This window comes from Talpa europaea, assembly GCF_964194135.1.
Source record: "Talpa europaea genome assembly, chromosome: 1".
NCBI lineage: Eukaryota > Metazoa > Chordata > Mammalia > Eulipotyphla > Talpidae > Talpa > Talpa europaea.
In genome coordinates, this window is record NC_140073.1 from 47,362,343 (window position 1) to 47,383,746 (window position 21,404).

The window sequence follows — 21,404 nt, forward strand, 5'->3', positions numbered from 1 at the left end:
CAGGTTTCTCTTGTGTAAAATGGGGTTAGAGTGTCGGCCTTTCAGAGCCTGGAGGAGTTAAGAGCTGTGACCTGACGCATGGTGAGAGCTTAAATGGAATAATCATCTTTGGGGGACCACACTTGGTTGCAACATCTCAGGAGTCTCCCCTCTAGACTAGCATCCCATGCCAGTCACTCTGCATGGGGTCCGCAGTGGTGAGGGTGTGCTGTCACGCGTTGGTGTCGCATTCCTCTGAAGCCCAAACATTCACGACAGAGAAGTGTGGCTCAGCTGAAGAGGTGCCTGGTGTCCCGAGAACCTGGACCCACTGGTGCCCTTTGCACATTTTAAGGAATCTCTTGTTCCCCTCTTCTCCATCACCCTGACTCTGAAAAGGAGTGAGGAGATGACCCCCCCACTTTACAAATGTGGCAGTGAGGGGACAGGGAGTTTAAGCTGAAGCAGGACTCCAGCAAGGCAGGGGTTCTCCTGGGGGTGAGCTGGGGGCCTCACCTGGTGCTGGGGGAAGCCTGAGTGCAACAAGGCCTCCAGCGTGATGTTGAGGAAGCTGCCGCGGAAGGGGTGTTCCCGTGGCGGGTCACGCAGGTTGAGCAGCAGTGTGGCATTGCCCTTGGCCAGCTCCAGAAGCTCTGCTAGGCTGCAGATGGACTGGTTCTGGGCCTCCCTGTGGTCGGAGGGTGACAGGGAGCTGGCCGTCCAGAAGGGGTCGGTCTGGCAGAGACAGGGACACACACAGGACTGTGTCACCAGTCCTTTCAGCCACTCCTGGGCCTTCCGGGCAATGGAGTGTGAAGGCCGCTGAGCTGCCAGTGTCTGGCGGTGCTTGAGTGTGTATGTCAGGCAAATGGATGGCTGTGGCCCTGTGGGGGTTCTCGGAGACCCCAATCCTCACCTCCCTAGGCCAAACCCTGCTTGCCAAAAGAATGGTTTGCTTGGAACATCTTCTAGACCCTAGCAGTTCTCCTTTAGTAGCATTTCAGATCAGAAAACCATCATCCCCCCAGAGGTTTGCCAGTGTTTAAAATTTTAACTATTTACTGTTATCATCACCATCAACTTTTCTGATGGGGGAGACAGAACCAGAACAAGCAGTGATGACCATGATGTCCAAGCTGCAGTGGCAGGAGCTCCAGGAGGTCCCAACCAGCCTGGCAGAGTCAAGAAAGCTCTAGGAGTAGGGGTCACCCGAGCCCAGGGCCACCCCTGGCCCTCTCAGCCCATGGGGTCCCTGCCCCACTTTCCATGCCTAGCCTGGGACAGGAGTGGCCTCACCTTCAGGAACCACTGGCCGGCGTTGAGCCTCTGCAGGATGGTCCAGTTGAACATGGAGGCAGGCCTGCGCGCCAGCTCCGGGAACTCCTCCTCCACGTTGGTGGTGCGCCGCAGAGTGACATCGTGCATGAGGAAAGGCACGCCATCCAGGCTGCGAGAGGGGGCCCCGAGTCACGGCCCACCCAGGCCCCGCTCCTGCCCGCCAACAACCACCCTCTACCCCACACTCCTCCCCACCCACTTACACCAACCCACCAGGCGGGCTGCCCTCCCTGGGCCTCGACCCCGTCTGCCCAAGGACAGGGGGGTGTGGGGGACTCCCTTTTGCTGGGCCTATTCTCCCTGCATCTGGGGAAGGCAGTTACTACCTCGTGTGATACCGGGGCAGCTGTGCTGGGAGAGGGGCGTGCCTAGTTCAAGGTCCACAAGTCAGTCAATGGAACCTGGCTGAGAACCCAGTCCATGTGAGGCATCATGAGCAGCGCCAGCTCCACCCCACCACCATCCTGATTTGCACCATGGAGGCGGCCAATAGCCCATATGGGGGGGAATAGGAAAAGGCACCGTGCCAATTCCTCAAGGCATTTTACACCATCTGCTCAAGAGTTTTGATAAATCCACAATCTTGTGAGGCCTACGGGAGACAGTGTCCTCGTGCGTGTGCGCTCAGTGCAGTCTGTGCGGCTTCAGGCCTCAATGCTGTCCCCCCCACCTTCTCAGAGATGATGCTAGATTGGTGTAGACGCGGCCTGCCCTTTACACTAATATGTACTTACATCTACATGTGGAAAATGCACAAGTCACTGCTGGGTGACCTTCTAAAATAGAAATGACAGACTAGCGAACATATGGCTCTGCAACTTGATTGCTTCACTCATCACAGTTCTGAGCGCCATCTTGCTGAGCCATATAGATCTGGTCTTTCCCTCAAGCAGATCTGTGGCAGGAGCCCAGACCTCCCTTCTTTGCATCCCCCACGCCCCCAACCATTGGAACTAAGAGCATCTGCTCTTTTTTCTTTTATATCCTGGAGTTTGGCCCAAGGTTGATTAGCACTTACCGTGCGCTTGACCTGCTGTGGATGATCTGAGGCTCCACCCTCCCATCTCCAAGGCTCTGGGAACTGAGGTCTCTCTAGCAGAGACCCAGATGCAGATGCTGGGTGGGAGGTGGGGGGGTGGCGGGGAGAGGTGGAAGGAGGTATACCTTACTCCCAAACCCCACACCTACCTGATAGTGACGTCAGCCTGGAGCCCATACAACTTCTGTTCTAGGGCCTTCCGAAAGGACATCAGTGTGTGCTCTGGGGCCATCTGGGGAGGAAGGGAATGGTAAGGGAAGAGTTGAGACTTAGCTGATGTGCCCCTCATCAGCCAACAGAGAACGTTCCATGTTGGGAGGCTGGGACAGGCGCAATTTGAATTCTGACTCTTCTAAGCAGTAGCTGTGTGGGTCTCCCCCCACTTTCCAACCTGTGCACCTTCTTTTTTTTAAAGATTTTTTTTTTTATAGAGGCATGTTTTTATTTATTTATTTGTTTGTTTGTTTGTTTGTTTTTTTGTTTATACATGCACTGGGTACAGTCAGAAGCGAGGGAGGGTGAGAGAATTCACCAGAGCCAGAGCGGGGAGCAGAGCAGGCAGAAGGACCGAAGTACACTGCTGAGGGGAGCAGCGGGCGGCAGGAGAGGTCTGCGCGCCATGTGGGACCCTCCTCTGGTGGCCGGGGAGCAGCCGGGGATTGAACCGGCGCCGCAGAGGCCGCAGGCAGCTTCGCAACCCAGCGCTCAACCGCTGCGCCACCGGGGAGGCCCCTGTGCAGCTTCTTAAAACCCAGTTTCTTTATCTGCTCAATCATAGCCGCCTCACAGGTTTTGGGAGACAGGGGTGGCTAGTGCCAATATATGTAAATGCCTGACATGTAGCTACCACTTAATAAGCAGTAGCAATAGTCGCTGTGCTATCACTGGTGTCTTCAGGCATTGAGCTAGGCACTGGAGGTGGAGGGCTTTTTAGAGACCTCTGCCTGTGTGGCCGTCTGGGGCTGGGCTGAATGTATACCCTGAGGCAGAGGAATGGGTAGATGGGATGACAGAGTTTCAGTGGGTATCGGGTGATTTCAGTGGCTTTCCTCATCTATACAGACATGACAAGACTATATCCTGGTTTGGTTCCTGGATTATCAGCCCCTAGCATGTTGCCTGTTATACAGAAAGTGATTATAATGACAGCTGTTAACCTTGGAGATCAGCACCAGAAGATCAGAAGGGCAATCATCATCTAGCCACATGACCTTGGGTGAAACTATTACTCCCGTGAACCTCAGTTTTCCACATTTGCCCCTTGTAGGGGTGTATATTTGTTGTTCTCTGAGGGTCCTCCCATTTGGGAGGGTTGGGTTTCTAAAATCTCTGAGGCTAGTTCTGTCTACCCTAAGTCCTGTCATAGCGTTTGTTGCCATTGGAGGTCAGCACCACGCCGAGCACTGGGCTAGCGTAGGCACTTGCTGGGTGGAAGACAGGGACTGAGCAGCAGGCAGTGAGGGGGTGAGGTGGCAAGGCTTCCCAAGCCCAAGTCATTCCCACCCACTCCCACTCATTTCCATCTCCTCTTCCTCTGGCTGTGCTGCTCCCCACCACATAATGCACTCCTCTCCTCGGGGAGGCAGCCTGGACGCAAGGAGCAATTCCACTTCCCAGACACCACTTGGGCCACCACCTCACTCACTTTCCAGAACTTCGGTTTCTAAGCCATAAAGTGGGCTACAGTTATCAAGTTCACAGGTGAGATAACACACATTAGTATGTCTACAAAGTGAGTTCCTTTCTTCCTTTTCCCCAGAGCAGAGCAGCCTTGCAGAACCTGTTCCCTGTCTCCCAGTTAAGTGGCCCAGAAGTAGAGCAGGATTCAGTTACATCTGAGCACCTGGCCTTTAAATGTCCTGTAGCCAGGCCTTCCACAAGTGACCACTCAAGAGGTACCAACACCCCCTCCTATGTAGGCTGGGCCTACATAGGGAGCTACAAAGGGTCATAGCAGGGGCTGTGAAGACCCTGGGGGGGGGGGGATTGTGCAGAGAAATTGGGGGAGGGACTTTGTTTTAAAAGCCTCTTTTCAGAGGCCTCTAAAAGAGGCTTTTAAAACTCAGGTCTCTCTGGGTTAGGTGCAGGCCTCCTGGAGAGAGGTATAGAAGCCTGGCCTTCTCTGGCCAACCTGGGAACTCAGGAAGTGCCAGTGGGAGATTCCCGGGAGATATACTTGCAATCACAGTGACACACAGAGGGCTTGTGTTAGACCCCGTGTCCATCCCTCAAAAACCACATGAGAATGTCAGATGCACCCCATGGGAAATTCTACAGGACATATGACTCAGCTACCTCAACATGTAAACAGCACACAGAAAAAAAAGAAGGGTACAATTACAGATGAAAATATACTTAGATGTCAACCAGATACACCATGTGTGCTTTTTAACAACTCAACTCTCTAAAAGATATATATATATATATATATGTTTTAAAACTTAATTCATTTTCTTTTTTAAAAATTATTATTTATTTTTGCATAGAAGAACTGGGGTCTAGGCCAGAAAGGGGGGGGGGGTTGAGGATTCACCAGAGACAGAGTGGGGAACAGAACAGGCGGACTAACGGAATACCCTGCTGAGGGGAGCAGTGGGTGAGACAGAGAAGTCTGCTGTGCCATGTGGGTCAGCTCCCTGGCCGGGGAACTCAAGCCGTAGGGGTCATAGTGCTAAGACTTAACACCCAGACTACCAGGGACGTCCCTGAAAAGATATTTTTTAAAAAAACAAAGAAAAACTAAATATGCATTCAATCTTAGATAAAATAAAGGAATTATTTATTTGGTCAGGCAAACAGCAGCATTGTGGCTGTGGCTATGTTAAGTTCCTGCTGCATTAGAGATATACCCTGAAGTATGAATGGTAAAAAGATGTAATAGCTGGGATTTGCTTTAAAATACTAGAGCAAAAGGGGCCTCCCTGTTGGCACAAGTGGTTAAGACGCAACCTGTGAAGCTGTCCACAGCCTCTGCTGCATGAGTTCGATTCCTGGCCACAGAGCTACCCACATGGTGCAGCAGACCTCTCCTGTCTCCCTGCTGCTCCCCTCAGCAGTGTTTTTCAGTTAATCTGCCTGTTCTGTTCCCCACTCTGTCTCTGGTAAATCCTCTCACCCCCCCCCCCACACCTCTGGCCTGTACCCTGGTTCTTGTATGCACAAACAAATAAATCTTAAAAAAAATACTAGAGCATAAAAAAAGCAGGGAGATAGATGAAACAAGAATAGCAAAAAATATTTACAAATGTTATGGTGGTATTAGATTTACCATCATGTTCTTCATTATATAGTGCATTATACTCTCCTTTCCACTTCTGTGAGTATTTGAAAGTTTTCTACTAAAAACCAATCCATGCTGGGGTCCCCTCACTCCAGAGTAGGTGTGGTGGGTAATCTGGTGGGGCAGGAGCCACAGCCTTGGGCCCCACCCACCCGAGAAAGCTGCCTTTTAATTTCCTTACATCAGACTCCAAGGGGATGGGTGACAACCATCCCCTCTGGAGACACACAGGCAGCATGTAGCAAAACTGGACCCCAAGCCCAGATCTCTCTGATTCCAAAGCCTTTCCCGGCTGGTTGCCTCCATGGTGTCGAGACCAGTATGGGGTGTAGTGGGAGAGCACCAGGATGCAGCTCAGGGCACAGAACTTTGAGACTTATCTAGAAAATGGAGACAATGACGTGCACCACATGCAGGGGAAGGATCTTCGGAGTGATTTGCAGTCCTGTCAGATTTGATACCTCCTTTCAAAACATTTACTTTGTAGTCCTCCTTGACTATCCTGAGATTCAGCGAAACCACAGCGCTCCCACTCTGTGACAATCAAGAACAAGCTCACAACCCATATGCCCAAAAACAGATGACTGGGTCAAGAAGATGTGGTACATATACACCATGGAATATTACTCAGCAATCAAAAGAGATAAACTCATGCCATTCGCAGCAACATGGATGGAGCTAGAAGGAATTCTGCTCAGTGAAATAAGCCAGAAAGAAAAAGAAAAATATCCGATGGTTTTACTTATAGCAGGAATATAGGGAAACCCAATAAGACATCGGTGTAAAAAAATAACAACAGTACAAAACACAACAAAGCAAGAACGGACAATTACAAACCAGAGACATCCTGCAGGGGAGGAGGCGGGAGAGGAATCAGGGAGGGAGGGAGGAGCACAGGGGACTGCGGTGATGGTGCACGGGTGCATTGGTGAAGGAAACTCTATGGGGACCACACCTGAGGGGGTGGGGGGAAGCAAATATTGTTTCAAAATGAACAATGATGTAAAAAATAAAAAAAATTTTAAAAAATGCACCAATTTGAAAAGAAAAAAAAAGGAAATAAGAAAATGAAAAAAGTGGGATTATGGATAATTTTATAAAGTTTTACATTTAAAAATATCTATATTGAGAATCAAGCAAATAATAATAAAAATATATGAAAAACATTGCAAATACAAATAAATATTTGTAACATTAAAAAAAAATAAGAACAAGCTCTCACGGGCCCCACACGCCCCCAGCAGGCGGGCATTGGTACTGCTCCGCGGAGACCCAGGGTTGGAGGGCGAGGTTTTGTGGGTGAGGGAGCTGCGCACAGGGCTGCCCAAGATGAGGGGAATGTCTGCCTCTTCCTTCCTGTGTGCCAGGCTCACAGCTGGGCACTTCAGACACGCTAACTTCTGCTTCACTGGACCCTCCAGACCAGGCTTTCTCATGATCCCAGGCACAAAATGAGGAAACCAAGTAAAAGAAGAGGCTGGCCAGGCCCCCAACGCTGCCAAGGGGCCCAGCTGCCCTCTCACCGGAAGGAGGGCCTCTGGCTCACCAGGTGCCCGGTGCGTAGCGGGAGCAGGAGTGAACGGATACCGACTCCTTCCTCCCTCCCTTCAATCCACTTCAACGCCTTCCCCTAGCAGTGGGCTCACACCTGCCGCTCCTTCTCCCCACACCCCGCATGTCTCTTCAGAACCTTCTAAACCCAGAGTCCAGCAGTATCTGGCCCTGGCCTGATGCCTGCCCCACCTATGTCTTTCCTGGATAAAAGTGAAAACTTTTTACTAAGATGCCTTCAGGGCTTTTCCGGATTTGATCCATCCAAGTATTTTCATGTGGCCTTTTCATCAACCCTTCCTTTATACTCCCCAACAGGGGCTAAAAATTGTTGCTAAAATTATATTACAGGCATTACAGGCATCATATCTATATCTATTTCCCTACAAGGTCCAAGGTCCTTCCCCTCATATCTTTGGCCCTCTCCCCCTGGAATGGCAGCTCTGCCCACCCCACCCCCAACCGACTGTTGGGACCCCCTGATGGCACTCACCATGGGGGCCCCACGGTGGCCGATGAGGGTGGGCTTGGGGCCCAGGTCCTTTTTCTCCATGATGCAGGGAGAGGAGAAGGAGAGAGGGGCCAGGTAGAGGGCAAACAGCCCAGCGAGGAAGGTACAGAGAATGGCCATCTGGGAGGCTGCAGACACAGGGTATGAGTGCTGCCTGGAGAAGCCTTTCTGTTCCCACCAGACCCCCCACCCTGTGAGCCCTGGGTAGGTTGAGGAGGGACAGTGGACCACGTTTCCCTCCACCTGTCAGCACTCAGATGATCTGAGGGGACCTCAGGTCACCAAGGTATCCCCCAATCATTCTGGGAAGAATCATGCTGGGCCTCTAGATACAGGGACTCAGCAAGGCCAGCAAGTCTGTAACCCTCCATGGAACCTTCCAGTCACTCTGAATCAGAAATCCATCCCTCCTTATCCCCCCCATCCCCACGCCAAGAGTGAGAGCTCCATCTTAGCCCCTGGCCACCCAGGTAACATGCAGGTGAGGGCAGGACAAGCTGGCCTCGGTACTTGGAAGGCCCGGGAGAGGCAGGTCCCACCCAGTCGTACTCACAGGACCTCTCCATGCGGGCGAACTGTCCTGCTATGATCCAGGAGAGCGCGGTGATGGTGACCAGGGCCGCCATGTGCAGGAATGGTGCTGTGCCCTGGTGTGAGACGGGGCAGAGGGGGGCCATTGGCTCCCAGTCATGTTGGACACTCTGGTTATATTCTGGTCCGATGGCGTCTGACTAGCCATGGGGCAGGCAACTCTGTCTCCAGTTTTAGGGGAGGAAACCCCACTTACCCTCAGAGAGATCAGCAGCACCTCCCACTCGTCCTCCCACAGCTGAGCCACTGCCGACATGGCCACCACTGTGGCCACCAGGATGACCACCAGCCCAATCTGGGAGGGGAAAAGCCACCAGGCAGAGGGTCAGAGCCTGAACAATCTGAGGAGCCTCAGGATGCCTGAGAGACAGGAGGGACAGGAGAGACGGGAGAAATGGAGCAAGCAAAGGAGAATGACTAAAAGCAGGGCAGGTAGGAGGGAAAAAGACCAGCACGGATTGAAAGAAAGCCAGGCAGAGCAACCAGCGCAGGCAGATGCTGCAGTGGTGAGTAGTAGGAAGGGCAGCATCTCGGGGAAAGGCCTCCTATTTACTAGAAAGCCCAAGCACTCTTCAAGCCTCCTCTTTACCTCCTGGGCCCTTGGACTTCTCCTGGAGCCCTAACCAGGAGGGGTTTCTGGGAAACAGGGGCTTTGGGAGGAGTCCCCATGGGGGAACCTGGACCCACTCACAGTACCCAGCCTGCTACAAAGGACTCCCTCCCAGCTGCATCCTGGGCCTTGCCATACTCAGGACTTGGGGGAAACAGACTCTCCAAAGAAAGATCATGATTAAAACACGGTAAAAACTGTAGTATTAAATGTGGGACCAGTGTGAGACTAGAGAGAGAAAAGAGATAAATAAAAACTTCAGAAATAGATCTAAATATATTTTTAAAATTCTAGTGGATGACCTCGGCAATGTATTTCGTCAGTCTGTCATGCCTCTGGCCTGTACCCCAGTTCTTGTATAAATAAATAAATCTTTTGAAAAAAAATTCTAGTGGATGATAAAAGTATCATATCAAATTAGAAGAGAAAGGAGGGATCACTCCACAGAGTCGGGAACACGGGCGCATCATCTAAAAAGAACAAAGTACAATCACACTATGCCCCTAAAATAACTCACAAAAAGATTTTTTTAAATGTTTAAAAACTGTAGAAATGTATAATTACCAGGTGATACCAGAGAGAAATGATTTCTAACCATGGAGTGGGAAAGACTTTTAAGTCTGACACAAAACGCAGGACCATAAAAAGAAATGACAGATTCAAATCCTTGAGAAGAAGAAGTTTCTATAGCAAAAACACAACAAAGTCACAAGGTGAACAACAAAGTAGGAAGAACAATTTGCAGTTCATCAGCTGCAGATTTTCTGAATCTATAAAGAGCTCCTGCAAATAAGCAAAGACCAAATCCCATAGCAAAGAGGGCAAAAGCTATGGAGAGACAGATGACAGCAAAGAAAATGCAAATGACTTGAGCATGCGTTAGAGGCCCAGTCTCACTCAGCAGAAGGGGAATGCAAATTAAAACTACAGTGGCCCCTGGGGGCCTAGAGATTCAGTCTCAGCACTATCACTGTCATGGCCTGAGTTAGATCCTGGCCAGGATGCTGACCCACATGGCGCAGCAGACCTCTCCAGTCTCGCCCGCTGCTCCCCTCAGCAGTTATTTCAGTAGATCCGCCTGTTCTGCTCCCCACTCTGTCTCTGGTGAATCCTCTCACCCCCTGCACCTCTGGCCTGCACCCCAGTTCTTCTACAAAGAAATTAAAAACAACAACAAAAACTGCATGGGGCTACCATTTCCACCCATTACGCAGGCAAACGTGAAGAAATCTGCGGAGATTTTATGAGCAGGGCTGCTTTAATGGGCGTAGTCAGATTGCCGGAGAATACCAATTGGTGGTCCCTGGCAAGGAGGTCATCGGGTTAGAACTATCAAAGTTACAAAAGTACCCACACTTTTCCCAGCAGTTCCCCACCTAGACCCCTGCCACAGTGCCCTGGCAATGTACTGAACGTGACTGGGATCAGGCCCGTCAGCAGGGGACCAGCTGGACCCCTTGGGAGCTGTGGGTTAGACATGGATGGGGCAGGGGCCTGTGACAGACATGTGTTCTTTTTTTTTTTTTTTTTTTTTCCTAGAGGCATGTCTTATTTATTTATTTATTATTTGTTATTATTTGTTTGTTTGTTTGGTTTATACATGCACTGGGTACAGTCAGAAGCGCGGAGGGTGAGAGAATTCACCAGAGCCAGAGCAGGGAGCAGAGCAGGCAGAAGGACCGAAGCACACTGCTGAGGGGAGCAGCGGGCGGCAGGAGAGGTCTGCACACCATGTGGGACCCTCCTCCGGTGGCCGGGGAGCAGCCGGGGATCGAACCGGCGCCGCAGAGGCCGCAGGCAGCTTCGCAACCCAGCGCTCAACCGCTGCGCCACCGGGGAGGCCCAGACATGTGTTCTTAATGTGCTCAGGAGAAAGTGAACTCCAGAAATTCTGTTAAGGAGAGGTAGGCTACTACTTCTGTTTAAATAAAAGGGGAGGGCCTCCCTGGTGGCGCAGTGGTTGAGCGCTGGGTTGCGAAGCTGCCCGCAGCCTCTGCAGTGCCGGTTCGATCCCCGGCTGCTCCCCGGCCACCGGACGAGGGTCCCACATGGCGCGCAGACCTCTCCTGCCGCCCGCTGCTCCCCTCAGCAGTGTACTTCGGTCCTTCTGCCTGCTCTGTTCCCCGCTCTGGCTCTGGTGAATTCTCTCACCCTCCTGCGCTTCTGACTGTACCCAATGCTTGTATAAATAAATAAATAAATCTTAAAAAAAAAAAAAAAAAACATTTAAATAAAAGGGGAAAAGGAAATGTTTATTTGCATATGCTTAAAAGGTCTCTGGAAACACTGTGGGAAGATTTGCATTGTATTGTTTTCCTATCTTTTTAATTTTTTTTTAAAGATTTATTTATTTATGCATACAAGAGCTGGGGTGTAGGTCAGAGGTGCAAAGAGGGGGTGGTGAGAGGATTCACCAGAGACCGAGTGGGGAGCAGAACAGGCAGATGGACTGAAATACACCGCTGAGGGGAGCAGCAAGTGAGACAGGAGAGGTCTGGCTGCCGACAGCTTCATAGTGCTGAAACTTTGAGACTTAATCCCTTGAGCCACCAGGGAGGTCCCACCTACCTTTTGAATTTTGAACCATGTCAATGTACTAGATGGACCCTCCCCTCCCCCTCCAATAAAAAGGTTCAAACACAGCAAACAAACTAGAAAAATAGTAAGGATTCCTTAGAATCAAATGCTAGAATGAAAATTTCCAGCCCCTACTCAATACTCTGAGCCCCAGGGAACTCCCTCCCTCCTGGCCCAGTGAGTTGAAGGCTGGATGAGCTCTGCAGAAGGGACTGTCCTCATGCGGATTCCCCTGGGGAGGAAGGGTGGGGGAAGGCAGGCAGGACTGGCACCCCAGAGCTGGCACCAGTGTCTGATCCCCCCCCTCCAGGAGACTCCCTGTACTGATCCACCGCCCTAGCAGGCTCAGTGTGTCCAGGGGCCTCTCTGCCAGGATCAAGCAGGTGTGACCCGGCCTGCTGAGAGCAAAGCAGGACCCAGGGTGTGCACACCACATGGGGGCCAGCTGGTGCAGCTCTTTCAAGTGGCAGCTTTACAACGGGGAGAAGAAAGTACCTCAAAAGGGAACTGCAGAGATGGAGATGCAGAGGAGGCCCCAGGACAGAATGACAAGCAGGAGCGAGGTGGGAGGGGACAGGAGCTACAGGCTGCATCCCATCACCTCTGCAGTCAACTGGCCTGACTCCCCAGCTTGTGAACTAGGGAGGTTCTCCTGCACCTCAGCCCAACTGGGGCTCACCATGTCCTTCACTCAGTTCCTGTTCCATGTCCCCCCTTCTAGATAGAAGTGGGCCCCTCCTTTCAGAGTCACTTTGGACTCATGTCCTAGGCTCATGGTACTTGCAGACACATCTGCCCCTCCCTAATTTGAGCACCCTCTCTGAGCCAGGCCCTGGGGAGAGAGGTGGCTGTCCTGCCTCGAAGGCCCCGGTGCTCCTGGCAGGGAGGGTCTCTTGTGCTGCTCCCAGTCAGCGGGTTCACCGGGAGCATCAGCAGCGCCCCCTCCTCACCATGTGTGCAATAAACAGCGAGAGAGCACGGCTTCCCCGCTCAGGGCCAACCCCAAGTGGGGCGCTGGGAACATGAAGATGGGGAAAGCCAGCTCTGGCCCATAGGGAGCTCCCCAACTGGGGACGTTTGGGGTAGGGGAGTTGGATGGAAATGGACAAGGGGGAGCAGCAGCTGGGACAGCCTGAGAAACCTGCTTAGGCAAGAGAGATGAGGAAAGGTCCGAGAGAGAGGGAGGGCAGGATTAGTAGAGAAGAGGCAGACGTGCTGGGAGGCCTGAGATGTTTCACGTGGCAGAGCGGAGGATGTTGGGCCCAGGACAACAGTTGGGGCCATGGGAGGGACCACATCATGCAGGGCCCTAGTGCTGGGCGGGGGAGATGGGGGAGATCGGGTCCTTCCGGGAGCAGTGGGAGTGGCGGGGAATAACTTCACCGGATCAGAGTGTTGAAAGGAGCTCAGGAGAGAAATAAGAGGAGAGAGTGAGGCTCTGGCGGAGGCCCGGGCAGGGGTGGGGCCTGAGATAGGAGCTGTGACCTGAGCGGGTTCTCTGAGGCCACTGGCTGAAATCCTCCACTTACTCTCTTTATTCATTTATTTTTTTAAAGATTTATTGATTGATTGATTGATTGATTTATACATACAAGCACTGGGCACAATCGGAAACGTGGGAGGGTGAGAGAATTCACCAGAGGCAGAGCGGGGAGCAGAGCAGGCAGAAGGACCGAAGCACACTGCTGAGGGGGGCAGCGGGCGGCAGGAGAGGTCTGCACGCCATGTGGGACCCTCCTCCGGTGGCCGGGGAGCAGCTGGGAGGAGCAGCCGGGATCGAACCGGCGCCGCAGAGGCCGTGGGCAGCTTCGCAACCCAGCGCTCAACCGCTGCGCCACCAGGGAAGCCCCACTTACTCTCTTTAGACTGGGCAGGTGACTTCACATTTTGTGCCTCAGTTTTCCGAACTACAAACTGGGAGGGACACAGCACCTACATCACGGGGCTGCTGTTAGGGAAATGACTTGCTTTGGGCCGGAGAACAGTGCAGGGACATCAGGAGTGCTGGGTGTTAGCTGCTAGGACAGTGATGATTTCTCTCCAGCGCCTAGACACCGCTTTCTCTGCCGCTGCGGCCTCCTGCCCTCTCCCCTGCCCTCTCCTAGCCCCTTGGAGGAGCCCTTACCTTGTGCAGCCAGTGCAGGTTCATCTGCTGTCCCACAGCAATGTGACATAGTGCCAAGATCTGAAGAGGGGGCCACGGGGCGGCAGTTAGGGTACCGAGCGTGACCAGAGGCTTCTGCCAGTTCTGGAGACACCTCCCCACTGATGCTCCGGGCCTGGCTCAGCACAGTCGGCAAAGCCTCTCTGTAGGTGAGAGGAATGCCCAGCCCACCCCAAGCCTGGCCTCTCCCAGGTTATTCAAGGCCTCCAGCCCCCCTTCTTTTCTGGGATTTCCCTCTCAAGAGGTCACTGGACCCTGTTGTCCTTGGACTGCCAAATTAATGTTTGGGGACTTCTAGATTTGAAAACAGACTGAGCCCACCTTGCCAGCCCACCCCGCTCCCCAGTCCAGCTTGGGGCTGGACCTGAGTGAATAGATTACTGGCAGCAGGAAGCAAAGCAGAAGTTCCTTTGAGAGGAAGTCTGCAGTGGGCCTAGATAGCTGGAGGGCTCTCACTGGGTCAGGGCAGAGGGATAATATTCTAGGATGGGGCAAAAGCAAGTTGACCTCCCACCTTGGTGGGCATAGGCCCCAGAGGGGCAGCAGACCAAAGCCCTGGGAAAAGCTGGCTCCCTCTTTATACCAGGGAAGATCCTCTCCTCCAGCCTGACACAGGCCATGTCCCTTCCCTTATGAGCCCCCCCACCCTCTGAAACAACCCACATACCAGGAGGACTGCAATATAGGTAAAGGCGACAGCCGTGGTCAGGAGGATGGGCACAGACCAGTCACTCCAGTAGTCCATGCGATTGTAGAGGTACCTGCCAGGGGAGAAGGGGCAGAGCTCAGGACTCCAAGGGAAACAGGATGCTCCTGGGCAACTGGGCCCAGCGACCAGGCCCTCCCACTCAGGAATGATTGCACGGTCTCCCTGACCATCAGTCAGGCCTGTGGAGGCTTCACGGACAATGCCTGAGTATGCCAGAGGCACAGAGAAAGCAACATTCCCCGTGGTTCTACGGCCAGGGGTTACTGTTACCAAGACTGGGCTGAATTTCCTTCCAGTGGGCACACCCCAGACTTATATATCTGTATCAACAGCAAAGTTGGGACCCCACTTTGTATAGCATGGTAGTCAGAGCAAGGCTGTGGAGGGAGGTGCCCGCTGGATCAAATCCTCGCTCTGCCTTTTGGCGACATGTAGCGCCCATAGGTTTCCCTATTCCAAGGTGCCATCAGCTGTGACGCTCGCTGCAATTTCAAGGTGAAAATGTGGGGTCTTAGGCTTGATAGAATGTAATAGCCGACATCTTGACACCTCAGTTTCCTCATCTACAGAATGGGGATAACAAATACCCTCATGGGGTTTCTTGAGGATGAAGGGAGGCGAGGCACGTGGTGAGCACTCAGTCCACTCTTATTGGTAACATTATTTTCCTGATGTCAGTAAAAATCCTAAGACGTGTGATCTTTTTTTAACAACCACGGTATGTTCTATTGAATGAATATACCACGTGTAGCCAAGTTCCTACTAACGGCAATTAATCGTTTCCAGTTATTCACTATTGTAAATTAGCACAAAAAAAAGAATGTTGTACATATCTTTCTGGATTTCTAATTATTTCCCTAGAATAGACTCCCACAAGTAGAAATATAAGGCCAAGGGAATGCATTTTTTCTCTTTCTTTCCTCCTTACATTGTTGTTCATTTTTGTACAGCATTTTATTTCTCCCCTCAGGTGTAGCCCCCGTAGATCTCCCACCACCAAAGCACCCATGAGCCATCACCACAGTCCCTTGTGCTAGTCCCCACACCACCCGTGTACCCCTCTCTCCCCTTCCCCTGCAGTATGACTCAGCTCTATGGACAGCTTGCAAGTTTTGTCTTTTTCCTGATCTTTGTTTGGCTTCTTTATATTCCACATACAAGTGAAACCATCCGGGGAATGCATTTCTTAGGGCTCCTGAGAGGTACTCCTTAGTGGCTCTACAGAAAGATTGCACCACCCACATCTTCCTCATACAACTGGGGAAACTGAGGCTTGGAGAAAGGGAACAATTTCCTCAAGGTCATCTGAGCCGTTAAGCTGTTTTCAGGCCTGCTGCCACCCTGGCAGGGGACTGGGACGGGACACTGTGAGGACACACCTCCCTCTCCTGCAGCCTCCCTTGGCCTTCACTCAGATTTCAGAGGAAAATCTACTGCCGGCAAGACCACCAAGTCTGGCTGACATCTTACTAAGAGTTGGGGGAACTGAGGCCCAAAGAGGCGGGAGATCTGCTTCTAAAACTGCTCCTGAGAAAGTTCTGCCAAATTCTTGTCTCTCACTTTCGGCAGAGAGCCCTCCTGGACAGCAAGAGACAGAAGGTCCCTCCCTGGCTCTCCTCACCCAGTGTGAACAGCTGGGTCTTGCTAACATCCGCTTACTCCATGAACTATCCCCAGAGCCTCTTGGGACTGTGAGGGCTGGGCCAGGGGCTCCTGAATCCCAGCACTGGCTCCAAAAGACTGAGGTGGCAGGGGCCTCCCTGGTGGCAGAGGGGTTAAAGTCTCAGTGCTATCAAGCTATTGCCAGCCACTGCAGCATGAGTTCAATCCCCCGCCAGGGAGCTAACCCACATGGTGCACAGACCTCTCCTGGCTCACCTGCTGCTCCCCTCAGCAGTGTATTTCAGTAGATCCACCTGTTCTGCTCTCCACTGTCTCTGGTGAATCCTCTCAACCCCCACACCTCTGGCCTACACCCAGTTCTTGTATGCATAAATAAATAAAATAAATCTTAAAAAAAAAAAAAAAAACAACTGAGGTGGCAGGCTGATGGAGCTGCAGCTCTTCAGGTTATCCCTAAATTCCAAGCTCTGCAGCATCCCCAAAAGGGCATGCACTAGTCTTCTGAATCACCCAGTGGCAGGGAGCTCATTCTCTGGATAGATGGGGTAGCTCTGGGAACAGCATGGTACAGTCAGACAGGCTCAAGTCCCTGTCCCAGCTCTGCCTGCATCTTGCTGTGTGACTTTGGGAAGGCTACTTAACCTCCCTAGGTCTCAGTCTCTTCACATTGTCTTTAAAATATGTTCTTGGCACTAACAGGTTGTGTGGCCATAGTGAGCCCTGCCTCTCTCTGGGCCTCAGTTTCACCATCTGTGCCTGAGGGGATGGACTTGATGATCTTCCAGCAGCAGACCTCCAGTCCTGCAGAACTGCCCAAGGTCTGCAGTCGAGGGCCAGGAGGGAACATTCCATTTACCCATCATAGTGCCTGTCTTTGGACACCTGCGAGGATGAATAATTGATTTATGGCATTTAATAAAGGCCAGGGGCCCCCTCTGGGACCCAGCTGGGGCTCCGGCTCATCTTGCCAGGCTGCTGGGGGGACAGCAGTACATCCTTTATTGTGCTCATTAATAACAGACGCAGGGAGCAGGTGCCCAGACTGCAGGACAGAATCTCAGGATCATCACAGGCTTCTAGAATGACGGCCTGCAGAAGCCCAGCGTGCCGGAATTCCAGATTCTGACATCCTGACTGCCTGCGGGCTGGAAATCTGCCCTCTTAGGAAGCAGCCCTCAAGATTCTGTGGAACTTTGAGCCCTCTTACTGCTGTCACCTCATTTCATCCATGACCTGGAGAGGTTGGAGTTATCCCATTTACCAGAAGAGGAATCTGAGGCTTGTAGAGGAGCATGGACTTGCTCACAGTCGCAATGCGCTGAACTTCTGATCAGAAAGAACACAGCACTGGATGGTGAGGAGGCCTGGCCCCCAAGCCCCAACTCTGCAGAGTAACTGTATGACCTGGGGTCTGTTTCCACACCTGTCAGTGGAGGAGCGCCCATGAGAACACAGGATCCCACCCTCCTTCTATGGCCATTCACTGTTTGACAAAGGCAGGAACAGGAAAGGAAAAAACAGGGTCTTCCTACACCCAGTACCAGTCTCAGACAGCCTTGCCACCGGACCTGAGGCTGGTGTCCTCAGAGGACCCAGAGCTATCCTAGCACCATCATGTCTGTCAGCCCTGCCCCAGGCCCTGTGAAAAGCATGAGGAGGTAGAGGGCATGGGGTGTCTTCCTCTGATGCCTTGGTCTCTCTGGGCCTTGGGGCTCTTGTCTACAAAGAGGGAGCCCAAGCTGATCCCTGCCCATCTTATGTTTCTATTTTCAATGATAGCAGGACAGCAGGAAGGAGTTACCTGTTCTCCCTGGTGGGTATTAGTTCCTGCCAGCTCTTGCTCTTGATGGAGACCCTGCTCCAAAGGTCAAACAGAGAACTGGTGGCAGAACTCTGAGAACCTGCCTGGGGAAGGCTGAAACCCAAGACCTTCCCCTCATCCTACCAGGCCCCTGTTCCTGCCCACCCTGCCCTACTCACCAGTTGAATTCATCGTAGTCATTGTGGACTTCCCACCAGAAGTAGAGCCAGGTGAGTATGAGGCCGAAGGTGAAGGTGAGGAGCAGGAACCAGAGGCGTTCCCACTGCAGAGCAGAGTGAAGAAGAGCAGAGTGAGAACATGGAGTCAGGGGCTGGCACCTCAGGCTGCCTCCCAGGGCCCGACTCCTCCTGTAGACAAACCTCCCAGGCAGGGAGTATTGCCTCTTTACACTGTGGGGGCCTGAGGTGCAAAGAGGGGCAGTGACCAGTACAACAGCAGAATGGTGGGGAACTGGGAGCAGGGTTAGGGGTCCACCCAGAGCTGGGTCCTTTTTGCTGCAGCCTGAGATCTTCCCAGTGTGGCTCAGTACCCCCATTCTGGTGATGGCCCCAGGAGAAAAGCCCATGTTTGCCCTTGGCCTTTGCACCAAGGTGATTTGCAGTCTGGGAGGTCACATCCCCCGCCTCCCTCCTCCTCACACACACCTAACAAAACAGGTGCTATTCTTTCCACACTCTGCCCAGCTACCAATAAAAACAGTGAGGCCCAGAGAGGCAAAGCCACCTGCCCAAGTCACACAGCAAGTTAGTGGAGAATTCAAGACAAGATCTTTAACCATCACGTGAAAGACCTGAAGAAATACAGTGTTCTGTGCCCAGCCAGGCACCAGGCCCCGCTGGGCTGCACCAGGTCACCTCTGTCTCCTGCTGAGGAGGAGGCAGAGTGGTGAGGGCCGCTGACCCAGCACTGCTGCTTCCTGAGGGGCCGCTTAGAGGTTTGAAAGAGCTTCCTGCTTGGGCCTCGGGTTTACCTGCTTTCATCCAACCCCTTATCTCGGAAGCATAAGCTGGGAACATCCTGCTTTCTGGAAAACTGCTGAGAACATCAGAATGAACCAGCACTCCTTGAAGGGAAATCAGCACTGGAAGGAAGCAGTCTGCCCTCCCCTGGAGGGGCTGGAGGGCTGGGGGCAGCCCAGGTACTGCTCGCCCAGGAATAGCCGGGCCCCTTGGCCTGGACAGGACAGCCAGCCCAGAGCTATGGCTCTAACCTCAGTTTACCCACTTGATGGCTCCTCTCTGCTTAGCCAATCAGGGTCCTCCTCCCCACCTCAGGTCCAACTTCATCCCCTTCCCCACAGCCAGTTCTGTCACCTGGAAGGGCGACTGTCCCTGGACTTGTTTGCCTGATCTCCCATCCACTTTTCAAGCTGACACAGATGTCACTTCCTCTGTAAAGCCTTCCTGGACTCCATTCCTGCCACCTGGATCCACTCCCTGCTCAATGCTCCCCCAGCATCAGTGTTCCTGCTTTAAACTCATACTCTGTGCTGTGTGGTTTGCTCATGTGACTGTGTTTCCCAAATGGCTGTGGATTCTGCTGGGAGAGGGTCTGAGCTGGCTGCACTCCCTTAACATTTATGAGCATAAGATGAGGAAGGGAAGCTTGCTCAATGCCCAGGATCCACTCACTGCCTCTATCCTGCACTATAGGAGACAGCACAGTGTCTGAACTGACTTCCTGACTTCCACGTAAAAGCTCCACGACCTCGGGGTCACAGCCAACGTAACCTCTCCGGCCTCCAATTCCTCCTCTGTCAAGGAGATAGTAACAGTAGAGTGAGTCCTCACTTGACATCACCCACAGGCTCTTGAAAACGGTGACTTTATTAAGCGAAACCCCATACAACAAAACCAGGTCTGCCAATAAGGTCGTTTTGTTCAACATTGGCAGGGACTCTTTTTTTTTACCTCATCAAAATCAGAGTCAAACAACATTGAGTGAAACGATGTTATTCAAAGACCTGCTGTATTTACACCACAGGGCTGATGGGAGAAGTCACTGAGATGACACAAGTCAGGTGCTCAGAACCCAGCCCAACAGGCAGGGAGCTCCTGCAGGCCCACGGCGGCCTCTCCCAGCAGCTGGAAAGGCCTCCAGCCCTGCTGAGCTGCGCGCAGCACTCCACGCTCCACTTGGTGCAGGAGGGCTCCAGCCCGGGTGACAAACTACAGCCACCACATGTCGTGCCAGGCCGCCTCGCTTAGCGCTGCTTTGTGCAAAAACAGAGAAATGACAGTGATGATGCCTGGAACCCATCCTTTGGGCAGGTGGGAGACAGCTCTCAGCGCACGGGCTGCTGTGTCTGCCATCTATGGAGAGGCATGGGGTCAAATCTTGCTTGGATGGAAAGACCCTGGGGGCAGAGCAAGCCCCATGTCCTCATGGAGCCCTGACCTGAGAATGGCTGGGGCTGTTGGGGGCAGAGAAGAGTCAGGATTCAGGCCTGCTTCCATGGCAGGGCCCTGGGGCTGAAGGCTGAGGGGCTGCCCCCAGCCCAGAGGTTGGTCTGCACATCCGAGTCAGCACCCTCATCCTGGCATGAGTTCAGGTTGGAGGCAAGATCAGGACCAAAGTCCTAGGAGCTGGAAGCCAGCAGCCTGCCCCATGGCCACAGGGAGCCTGTAGGTGGGGGTGAAGAGGCCCCAACCACAGACAGGCTTGTGGGAGGGAGGCGGCTGGTTATTCTAAGAACAATCAGAGGAAGAAACTGAATGATGGGCAAGAAGAAAGGGGAAGGGAAGGCCAGGAACTGGCGATCAGCTCCCTGACAAAGAGGCTGCCAGCGGCACTAATGGTCCTAGCAGAAGGGAGGCCGAGCCTGCTCCGCCTGTTAACAAGCCCTCCTGGCTCTGCTCTCCCGGGAGGTGGGCCACGGGGAAGCTGCCACGCTGGGAGGGTGCTGCGGGCACAGCCCACTGACACCACTTACGGTCTGCACAATGCCTGGGATGACTTATTTTGGGTATTTACCCGTCTGAAGTCACGAGCCTCAGAGCAGGGCCACTGCCTGCAGCTGAGTGAGTTGTGGACCCCAAGGCCGGCAGAGCCACTATACTGCGGTTGTCGTTGGTGTGCACACGTGTGGTGACGATTTCCCAGCAGATGCTGGCTGAAGGTCCTGCCTTCTGCTAATTTACACAAAGGCTCAGTGTGGCGAGCAGAGGTGAGAGCAGGAGCAACAACGCAAGGTCACTGAGTGGGAGGGGGCCTGAACCCAGGTGTCTTGCAGCCCCGTGGGAGCCAGCCCTGAACTACTCTCCAAAAAGCTCAGCCTTGCCCTCTGGAGCCCTGTGCTCACTTTGCCTCTCTTTCTGAGGCCCACCCCTAGGCCAAACCTCTTTCTCTTTCAGGAAGCCTCTCTGTCTCTCCTGGCCCTGCCACTCTGACCCTCACTCGCATTCTGGGTTGTGAAGATGAAAAGAGATGGGGCTCAGAGTAGACAGAACTTGGGTCAGTTACTGAATTCCTCTGAGCCCCGGATTCCACCTGTCAAATGCAAAGAGGAACCTTTACCTTGGAAGGTTGACGTTAAATGGGGAGATACAGGTCAAGAGGCACAAAGTAGGGGACCTTCCAGCCTGTGGACCCCGTCAGGGCAGGGATGGTC

The 21,404-nt window shown here is 52.8% G+C and overlaps 1 protein-coding gene across 2 annotated transcripts in view; it reads right to left on the bottom strand.

Moving 5' to 3' along the window:
• Positions 1-21,404, bottom strand: part of GDPD5 (glycerophosphodiester phosphodiesterase domain containing 5) — a gene marked incomplete at its 5' end in the record, with an annotated part of 40,749 nt that overhangs the window by 7,634 nt on the left and 11,711 nt on the right. For both annotated transcript variants that reach the window (XM_084240975.1, XM_084240976.1), the window contains 9 exons: positions 496-714; positions 1,276-1,426; positions 2,506-2,588; positions 7,681-7,826; positions 8,252-8,345; positions 8,486-8,584; positions 13,602-13,661; positions 14,308-14,401; positions 17,953-18,056. In XM_084240975.1, coding sequence (XP_084097101.1) covers positions 496-714; positions 1,276-1,426; positions 2,506-2,588; positions 7,681-7,826; positions 8,252-8,345; positions 8,486-8,584; positions 13,602-13,661; positions 14,308-14,401; positions 17,953-18,056 — 1,050 coding nt within the window. The remainder of the gene's footprint in view (positions 1-495; positions 715-1,275; positions 1,427-2,505; positions 2,589-7,680; positions 7,827-8,251; positions 8,346-8,485; positions 8,585-13,601; positions 13,662-14,307; positions 14,402-17,952; positions 18,057-21,404) is intronic.